Genomic DNA, 10,563 nt, shown 5'->3' with positions numbered 1-10,563 from the left:
ATAATGATTTTACGTCTGTTCATATTATTGTAGTTTCAATTATTATTTTTTACTTTATTTTGATATAGCCTAATAAAATTAAACAATCATGGCGATGGCCGAGAAGAAAAACGAGTTTCCTGTGTCCGTGGAGGCCGACAGGCGGTTGCTGGCCTTCGAGAGTTGGGAAGACTACTTGGACTCCTTAATAGAGATAGCGGATCTGAGAAACCTGAGAAGCATAACGACTTCTCGGACTGTTGCTGCTTTGGGATACAGGTAGAATCCTTTTTACACATTATTATATTGTACAGAGTGACATCCCTAGTGCGCAAAACGTTCAAGCTGATAAACAAGAACAAGTGCGGGTAGTTCGAAAAACTCGCGCGGTTAGAAAATGCTGATGTCAACTTAAGCCAGTCTTCTCCGAGACCACGGGGACAAGGTCGTCCTCGAAACGTCGGAGGTAAATCTTAAAACTTAGATACGCGATTAAGTCCCGTTGTACAATTTAATAAGGTAGAATCCTCTCCGATAACTATGGTCTAACAAGCAAAGGGTGAAACAATGAATAATTTATATTCGTCAGATACTTTTGGGCGTAGGCTTGAGACACGGTATTTTTTTTCCTTTGGACACGACATTCGAATTAAAATTAAAACTAACAAATTGTGAAAACCAAACAGGATTGGTATCCCTATTATTTTCCAATAAGTGACAAACATTTCACAATTTCAAAGGTATTTCATTATAACTACATGTACCTACTTTCATCCGGTTTCAGAATACCTATGAGATATTTGAATCACGTGTAATGAAATGATTGGAGTCATTTTGTTATTAAAACCCTTTCGCGATTTATTTGCAATCCGTTAAATGTGTTATGCCAGTATTATTTATCGTCCAACATTCCACCAATACCAATAATTAAGCTCATAACATAAACTAATTAAACTATATTTAAGTTTTTCGGCACAATTTGTTGTTCTGAATCTTGCTAAATCACCGAAAGACGAGTTGCATTATATTTTGGCAGGCGCTATTGGCATCGGCTATGATAATCTACTCGTAAATTTCACTTTTTAGTAACAATACTTTTTAAAGTCGATTAAGTGTTTAAAAAAGCTAAAATAAGCTGGAGGCTTGGGTCATTTATTCTTAGTATATGACATTTATTTCAGTTTATAAGCTAAAATAAGTTAAAAAATATCCCGTTTTTATTCTTAGAGCTAATGGCGACACCCTATCAGAGAAAGAGTTCAACCAGCGTCGCGCATTTATCCACGAGATCGTATACCCGACAGCGAAGCCGTACGTGCTGGCTAGTGAAGGAACCGATGTCAGTGATCCCTTCAACCGTGAGCTGGCAGTTCGGGAGAGAGCCAACCGGCTTGGCATACTGCAGGTATGACATTTGAAATTTTATCCAAGCCATGTCTGTAAGACCTTATATTAAGTATTTAAACCCTAAAGCTAAAAATATCATGTGTACAATGGGACACCGGTGACCTGAAATATAAGCGTAAGCCAAACCGGAGCTAGGCAAGCTACTATACATTGACCTACTTGTTCTTCAAGGAGTGCCACCAAAGGCTTTCAGGTAGCCAAACCGATAAAATTTAAATTCTGCGTACGCCTGCTCTGGACTGGTTAAATCTAGTACTAATTATTTATAAATTACTGACGAAATAATTCCTGACTTCTGATTGTTATTCCTCAGTCAATAATATTCATCCGGCACTTCACGAAGGGCGGTTTCGAGATCTCCGGCTATATAGACTACGCGCACCGGCTTATATCGGAGAACTGGGTCCCTTTCTTCAGAGCCAACAAAATGCTGTGGCCGAGGGACAGTGATCTGGGCTACTACCATTGGCGCCATGGCACTGTAAGGAGCAACATGAGCAGGAATTATAAGGTAAGTAAGTAGAATCTCGAGCAGATATTGTACCTAAGGTAAGTGAGCATGAGCTTAAGGCTGGTTTTTGTAGCAACAACAGGTGACTCAACGATTGTTGGTTAGTTTTTTAAATGTCGCATTCGGCATTCTACTACCAACTACTGCTATATTGCGTTTCTGGTAGCTGTAATTTGGTGGATATACCTAGTAGGTAGTTAAGTCAGTATTAACGCTGTTTAAATGTATTCTGAATTAAAGGTATACCTTCATACCAATTCAGATTATACACGCATACACAACGCAGACGTCATTATTCCAATGCATGGCAAATATTGCAATGCAACTAGTTTAGGTACTTAATAATTGAAAACAGGTGAATCTTTCTGAAGAATGTAGATACAATTTGAAAAAGTACGTACGAGTTCAATAAGTAGTAGGTAAATAACAAAAGTAGAGTTAAAAACAAGGTGAAAAGATCTTCAAAGCAACCGTTTGTACGTACATTATTGCTTTGTTTTCGTTTAATTGGACAATAAGATAACATTTCCTTTGCTCAAAGAACGCAACTATTTATAAAAAAAGCAACGTAATTGCATATTTTTACGTAATACTATGGAATATACTCGTATAAAGAGTAACTTTTAAGGGTTTATTTATCCAAACGGCGTCAGTAAGAGTTTTTTGAATCCGGCGCCCATAGAGAAAAAAGTTCGCAGACATCGCATTATAAGATATGAACTAGACTCGTCCTTTTTAGCCTATAATGGACCCGGAAAAAGGGCTGCTGTTCCAAAACCGACACGACCACAAGATCATCTGGCCTGACCCTCAACAGGAACCCGGGCAGAACACCATGAAGCAGAGAATTTTTTCTCCAAGATACACACAAATAGAAATTTATGACCACGTTGTCAGGAGAAAGAGTTAAACAACTTGCTACTTGGTATACAATTTTATTTTTTAAAATAAAAAAAAAGTATTTTCCCCAATCTACACTTTTATCAAAAATATTCTAAAGATATACAAATAAATAATCTAACATATTTAATTAGTTTTATCTCTTAATACAACAGTTCCTTTTGTCCCTGAAAGCAATATTGACGAAATGACAAGCTGAGCATGTCATACATTTTCATACGGGCTTCTTTCTCATAACCTGGTCTTTAATATTTTGCAGTTTATAATATGAGCAGTCCTGGGCCTTAGTGTAAGTTTGACACATAATAATACTATTGGAGACATTAAAGGCTAGATTTGCGCTGGTATTCATATTGAATTGGGACAGAAACTTATTTTTTGAAGACGGTCTAAGGCCAGGTACTTGTTTGCAACTGGGACAAACTTTTGCAGTTCTCTCACGTAGCTTGTGTTTCAAGTACATTGCTACGCACATACGTGTTATTGTCTGTGTACATAATATATGAACTATGAGTAATGTTAGATACACAATGTGTAGGTATGTCTACACCATAACAGTACTTTTTTGGCTTGCTTCACGCTTTTCAGTCATTACAATAAAATAAAGCACTTAAAAATATGTATATTAAATCTAAGTAAATGTGTCTTAATTATTTTTAATAATTTATATTTTAAATACAACACATTTAATGTAGTCAAATTAAGATTTCAGTCAATTCTCCAATCAAAAAAATAAATTGAGACTTGTATTAATTAAGGACCTATTGATATTAAAAAATACTGAATTGGAGACCTTTCAATGTAAATAGTAAACAATTTTATTATTTAATACTGCATAAAATACTATTTTAATAATTAATGCTAACAATCAAATATAATAAGTAATATAAAACTTAACAATTACTTAAAAGCTATTTTATTGGTACAGCACTGAATTTTGTTGTGGCTGGAATAACTTGCCATATTGTGCCATCGTGTTCACATAGTGGAATAGGTAGGAAGATACGCGAATCGTTATCATCTATTCTATCTATTCCGTTAAATACCCCTTCAGTACCTAAATGCATTTCTCTGAATCAATTTCTAAATGAAATATTATCTTTGATTCCCCATGCATATAATTTGGTCCCTTATCACAACGCGAACTTTGCGGCGTGTTTTAACTATACAACCTAGGTACATTACATACCTAGGGAGGTGAATTCGTGAATGCTCCAGATCGCAGGTGTTTGTGGCCCGAACAGAAGGTGAGGGCCATAAATATGCGATCTGGGGCTTTACGAATTACCGCCCGTGGTTTGTCTAAAGTTTTACGTCTTGCCTTGGCTAGGAATTGAGATTTTCTCCTCGCGTAGCGGGAAGAAAATCCCACTTACGGGCCTAGGGTGACGTAAAATTAATAATTGATGTTAAGATTGAGATTGTCCTGATTCCAGTCGGGTTCTTCGAGCGGTTTCTCTGGAGGCATTCTTCACCTCGGCCGTGCGTAAAACGATGCCGAATATGTCTTCATGATATCGGTTATCGTCCTGAAACGAATACGGATAATTGAGTTCATGTGTAATTATAATAGGAGACTAACATTTGCATTCGCGGAAAATTACGAGTAAAATACAGTGTAAACATATCAAACAGTTTGATATTTTTAGTTTGATTAAAACTCACAATCGATATGTCTAATATAATTTATTTAGTAAAATGAAATAAGTATTCAAAGAGTTGTATTGAAGCTTTTGAACTTCCAAAACGTGTTGGTTTTCATTTTAGTGAACTTCTTTCAACTCAATTATGAATTGAAGCGGAAGGCAAGATCTTATAGGCTCCATGATACCTATTCGTGTCGTTAAAAAGATAGAACTCGTTATACAACGCTTAAAGTTTATACGACTGAGTACTTTAAGTGTCCATAATTATAAAATCGTACTTAAAGAATAAACGTAAAAATGTACTTTGTGAAACAAGTTACCATTAAGTTCATTATGAAATGCTCTGCCTCGAGCTCCGAGAAGTTGGTGTGCTGTTGCAGTATCTGTTTCAGCGTCTGTTGCACCTCTTCCGCCATCTTGCAGTCTCCACACACGTAGAAGTGTCCGCCTTCTTCCATGAGCATTCTGGTTATTGCTTGACCCTCCTCTCTTAAATGGTCTTGGACGTATTTCTGCAATCAAATGTTTGTTGTTGAAGCAATACCTTTAATGATACCTCGTCGGTGGCAACCTAGCATTCGCCCGCCTGATGATAAGTGGCTACTGATGCCCAATGAACGCTTGTAACTCCAGGGGTACGCCATTTCAAGAGCGTGTTCTTTAAGAAAATAATTTGTGGAGTTCCATGTCTATAAACCAGGTTCGGGTATACAATCTCTATATCTAGGCATGTAACCTCACATTTATATTGATGGAAAGGAAAATAAAGTCATTTGAAACATATTTATTTATGGATGGATGGATTTAGTGTAGTCTATTTTTATTGTAGAAATAATCGTATTTGCCTTAAAAGTCTATTTCGGGGAAGGAAATTGCTTTCATAATTTGAATGGCGTGACTTAAGCATTTTGTATCAAGCAATTTTACCGACAGTTTTAACTATGTTATTGTATTAATTACCGAATCCCTACTACCATTTCACACGCTATCCTGTCTCCAAATTGCCACCAATTTATTGACCTACTGTTGTCATACATTGATAGTATGAGACAACTAGAGTATGAGTAATATCATGGCTACTAATAGTGTGTTCGGTTTACGAAAGAAAAAATAAAAAAACAAATATTTACAAAAGAAAAAAATATTCCAATAAAGTTAATAGATTACCTTGTCCTCCTTTTTTTCTCTTGAAAGAGCTAAGAACACTCTGTTAAGAGTACCTTCTCTAACAGCTTGTTCTTTTTCGACTCTGTATATATCCATTCCCTTAGTTCGACATCCGAAGAATAACCAAACTTGTCCGATCTTCTCCTTCTTACTTAGTTCCTTTATTTGGTATTTTCTGTGATGCCAGAATCCTCTCAGTGGGGCGATACCAGAACCGGGCCCAATCATGATCAGGGGTACCGACAAACTCTTTGGCAAATGGAAGGTTGGTGCACTGTAAATAAAAAAAACTTGGATTTATTACTTAATATTAACTCTTGTTAACATAATTACAGTCACATTAATTTAATGTCTTGCTGTAACCCTGCCTACCAGGTAGGTGTAAAAATATGTCAACATCCATTGAGGATGTACACTGTACTATAAAGTATTTTATTCTTTTTTTAAATGACATGATTTAAGTCGCTTATATTATAAAATGTTAGGAACAGCATCTTACCGTCTTGTAAAAACGAATATTTCATCTTTATTTTCCTTGAGATTCTTTAAATAGTTTGAGCAAACTCCATAACGGACTGGACCAGCACCATCTGAAATATAATAAGAAATTAATGAAAAATTAAAATCAGCTGGTTAGCGCGGTCAGAGTACATGACTGCCGTTGGGTAAATAAAACTTACTTCGAACTTTGTAAAATACGATAGCTACAGTGAGATGGATATGTTTCGGGTGCGCCAGCGGCGACGAAGAAATAGAATAGAATCTTGGTTGTAAGGTAGGAAGGAGCGCTGCTAGAAGTGAACTCTGAGGCTTGCACGATGGCAACTCCTCCAAAACTTCTCCTAGATGTGGACCGTTGAAATGCTTCCATTCGTCATATTTATCGGAGTCCTGAAAATGTAAAAGCAAGTTATAATTCCAATTCCTAATAATAAATCATAATTTATAGGCTTTGCTTTATGATGTCTTACCAGAATTAGTTCATTTATTTTCAACGTGTCTTTTTCGTCAGTACAAGCTTTGGCTAAGTACTTCAAAACAGTTGTAGATGGTGGCGTTGTTATATCTACGAAACGAGTAAACAGATCTCGGATTGACACTGCGGGTATGCGTTCATGTTTCTCCCACGTCTTTGAAGAACCTATAAAATTAACCTTAGTTAGTTAATAAAAACTCCATTAATGCGTATTTTCATGCATTTCGTTTTATTATAAGGTAACGTCCGGTCTTACCAAGAGGCGAAAGGGTTTCCTTCATCATTTGTAGTTGTACAGGGACGTCGAAGTCTGTTTCTTTTAGTCTTTTTAACACCGAGTTTACAATTTCTTCACGGTTGCATGGCATAACTCCAAGATGATCTCCTGGGTCATATTTGACTTCATCCTATAATTTTTTTTAAATGTTATTGTTAATATAGATAGAGAAGCGCTGGTGGCCTAGCGGTAAGAGCGTGCGACTTGCAATCCGGAGGTCGCGGGTTCGAACCCCGGCTCGTACCAATACTACCAATGAGTTTTTCGGAACTTATGTACGAATTATCATTTGATATTTACCAGTCGCTTTTCGAGAAAATCGTCGGAAAACATCGTGAGGAAACCGGACTAATCCCGATACGGGCCTAGTTTACCCTCTGGGTTGGAAGGTCAGATGGCAGTCGCTTTCGTAAAACTAGTGCCCACTGGGATTAGTTTCCAAGTGGACCCCAGGCTCCCATGAGCCGTGGCAAAATGCCGGGACAACGCGAGGAAGATGATGATTATTAATATAGATATGGTATTGTCTAATTTAAAATAAAAGGGTTATTATAAGAATAAACTTACTCTTGGTTGCATATCAACAAATATGGTTTCCCGGTCTTCAGTGTGATCGCCTAAACGTTTGACTTTCTTAATCAAACTAGGAATGACTTGTCTCTTATAGGTACTCTCGAGGGCCTGTTTCATAGACACAGTTGTAGATGGTCTGCCGAATCTGACGGTTTCTTCCGTTAGCGGCAGTTTAGAGATTGCGTTTCTGGCATCCATTAACATATTTTCTTCTACGCAGAATGTTTCGGCAGCAACCTAAAATCATTTTATTTTAGTAAATTCTACAAGGAAGCTATGATATGAGCGATCGATACTAGCGATTTAACCCGTGGAACGCCCCAGTTTTACCGTAGTATGGAACTCCTACACTAATTACCATTATACGTGTGACGTGTGTAGGGCGCTCCTTAAATTTAATTAAGTATTTTTTATTTCAAATGAATTATTTATTGTTTCTTTTCGTATGTAAAAAGTATCGTATACCTGGAAAATTTTAGAAGACCAAGCACGAAATTCTTGTTCTTGTGCAAACATTTCATCACCAGTTGCAATTTCCAAGATCCTTTCTCCTCCCAGTTCTCCCAAAACTCTGTCGACAGTTTTGGCAAAGTTCGCAAACTTGGGATATGCGCTGGATCCCAGACCAAACACTGCGAAGCTGACATTACTCAGCGGACCAAGGTGCTCGATGGATGAGTCTCCGGTTGTACCTGTGTGTACATATATTTAGGTAAAAACAAGTCTTAAAAAAAAACAAGTAAATTTCGCGATAGACCCGTCTATAAATGTGAGTCAATAAGTCTTGTTGTGTGAATATCTTAAGATTATAAAAACCTTGTAATAATATTTCTTACTTCTATCGGATTCCACGCGCGAAAGAGGTCTTTTGCATGTCGGTGGAGGTGACATGACGCTGTTGGTCCTCATTAAGGATTTTGGTGTTGGTGTTCTGAAACTGCAAATGAAAATATCTTAGAATGCTTGATGGTCATAATATATGGATTGATTTAATATTTTGTGTAATATTTACCCTGGGCTGGGAGCGCTTTGAGAACCATCTAGTTCATTTTCCCTATTTTGCATTTGGAAAAGATGATCTATAAAATCCTGTAAAACAAATAATTCACATTAAGTATTTGAAAGGCATGATTTCTAAATCCTACAGTTTACACTAGGTCAGTATTTTGCAACGAATACATCCGATAGTTAATGGTTATTATTGAAATAAATTCATCATTTAAACTCATTAGCATTTTAGCGTACATTAAACCTTTAGAAATTTTGTTGGTTACTTTTAACATTCTGAGTAAAATCAAGGCGCTAGCGTATAGGATATGATTCAACCCGTTAAGTTTAGTTAAAAATAATGTATTCCAAAACATTGACCCTTTCTTCTCCTCTAGACGTGTTTTCAAATCACAAATTGCAAAGCAACTTTCCTAGTAGTCGCACAGATACATACCCACTTACACACATACACCCACACACACACATCCACACACGAACACACTAAATTCCAATAAATGCATACAAACTAATAGATCCGCTCGTTTATGTAGGTAATGCATGTATTTTATTGTACTATTTTTTTATTGTTTACGCAAAATTAGAACTATATCTACATATTTTGGGAAATTTTCCAGTTTACAGTTACTATTATTACATTATTCTCTCTTTCTTTGTATTTTAAAGATTTACAATTTAATTTATAGTTACAATTCTTGTACAGCACAAGTCACAAGTCTACCCACAGATGATTTTTTATTATGTATAAATTCCAGGAAGTTCTGTTATTGGCTATGCTATAAGTTCTCATGTTTTTTATATATTATTTGATGTAAACGCAGTTGAACTTCTCAATAAAAAAAAAAATCTTACCTGGCCGTTCGCAGGAGCCTCTCCATTGCCAAATGTTGAGGTAACGATCAAAATCAGCGTTTCGTGTTCAATAGAGAACATGTCATACTCATCCATCGCGAAAACCTACACAAAATTTAACAATTATATGAGCTGTACCTTACTTGTCAAATTTAGCATTTGAATAGAATAGAATAGATAGAAAGTCATTTATTCGATAAAGCACACATACTCAGGACAAAAAGATGAAAAACAAAGAAAAAGAAAAGGATAACAATAACAATGCAAAGATAGCAGAGAGAAATTATATACAAACAGACATAAAAATAAATTACACTTGGAAAAGATGTTTGTTTCTAATTATAAATTCTGATATTTATGTTATCATTCTGTTCTACTACTATTGAATAGGTAGTTCATTGGGCGGATTATTTTATATACATAATAATGGTAACATTTGTGATGATGATCCTACATCACCTACATGCAATTTTCGCTTACGGAAAACAATTCAATTTGTAACAGCTTCCAAAATAGTGCCAACTCACCTGAGCATTAAAAGCGTGTCCAAACATAGATCCTAATTCTTTGGCATATTGTTCAGATTTGCCTGTCTCCGTGGCATAGAGGATGGTGACCTTGACGCGACGGGACAGGGCCGTGGTGAACAGCTTGGACGTGAACTTGACGGCTCGTGCTATTTGCTTGAAGTGGAATTTTCGATGTGGCTTATCTCCTGATTTTTCCCAATTGTATTTTTTCCAAGGATCAGTCTACAAAAAATATAAATGACTATAAATACAAAGATTTGCTCAATGCTGGCGTTGGCCAACGCTGATATTTAAATGAGAGATGATACATTAACGTCGGGTATCAAACAAACATAAAACCCTTCGGCCGCGTATGTAACCGGAGTTTTGTAACCAGTTACATAAAAATAAAAAATGATCCTCATAGGATACTGGTATCCAAGTAATAGGATTTTTACCTTTACTGATACCTGTATGATTGTACGTAACTAGTATCCAGTAAGGAATAAATAATACTCTTATGAAACCATGAGTGATCCGGATTCATGCTTTACCTGTTTTATTATTTTTTTGTAATTGAAGACATGGTGTGGAATAAGTGACGAATTTCGTGGTGAGAAAAGAGTGAAAAGTACCAGGGCAACAGAAAGTATTAGGAGTTAGTCTACGCTTAGTTCATTATATTTGAGTTGCAAAGTTATGCCCGGTTGTAGCAGTACCGTGCTGCCTACTGTTCTCCCCACTGCTCTGCACTCGTG

The 10,563-nt window shown here is 36.3% G+C and overlaps 2 protein-coding genes across 2 annotated transcripts in view; one reads left to right on the top strand and one right to left on the bottom strand.

Annotated features, from left to right (window-relative positions):
• LOC134649269 (cilia- and flagella-associated protein 299-like) lies at positions 1-2,819 on the top strand. Its single transcript, XM_063503994.1, has 4 exons — positions 1-258; positions 1,207-1,384; positions 1,700-1,897; positions 2,637-2,819. The coding sequence occupies exons 1-4, from the start codon at positions 89-91 to the stop codon at positions 2,805-2,807; spliced, it is 717 nt and encodes a 238-aa protein (XP_063360064.1). The 5' UTR covers positions 1-88; the 3' UTR covers positions 2,808-2,819.
• A 1,374-nt stretch (positions 2,820-4,193) lies between these two features.
• The window catches only part of LOC134648925 (nitric oxide synthase-like), a 38,813-nt gene continuing 32,443 nt past the window's right edge, over positions 4,194-10,563 (bottom strand). Inside the window, exons 10-22 of the mRNA XM_063503547.1 lie at positions 9,824-10,048; positions 9,297-9,401; positions 8,449-8,525; positions 8,273-8,373; positions 7,902-8,128; positions 7,431-7,673; positions 6,843-6,993; positions 6,582-6,751; positions 6,291-6,501; positions 6,110-6,200; positions 5,611-5,884; positions 4,764-4,955; positions 4,194-4,326 (exon numbers count right to left, since the gene is read on the bottom strand). Of these exons, the coding sequence (XP_063359617.1) occupies positions 4,207-4,326; positions 4,764-4,955; positions 5,611-5,884; positions 6,110-6,200; positions 6,291-6,501; positions 6,582-6,751; positions 6,843-6,993; positions 7,431-7,673; positions 7,902-8,128; positions 8,273-8,373; positions 8,449-8,525; positions 9,297-9,401; positions 9,824-10,048 (2,187 nt within the window). The 3' untranslated portion in view covers positions 4,194-4,206. The remainder of the gene's footprint in view (positions 4,327-4,763; positions 4,956-5,610; positions 5,885-6,109; positions 6,201-6,290; positions 6,502-6,581; positions 6,752-6,842; positions 6,994-7,430; positions 7,674-7,901; positions 8,129-8,272; positions 8,374-8,448; positions 8,526-9,296; positions 9,402-9,823; positions 10,049-10,563) is intronic.

Source organism: Cydia amplana, chromosome 6 (assembly GCF_948474715.1).
Source record: "Cydia amplana chromosome 6, ilCydAmpl1.1, whole genome shotgun sequence".
NCBI classification, from domain to species: Eukaryota; Metazoa; Arthropoda; class Insecta; order Lepidoptera; family Tortricidae; genus Cydia; species Cydia amplana.
This window is presented reverse-complemented; position numbering and strand designations above follow the sequence as displayed.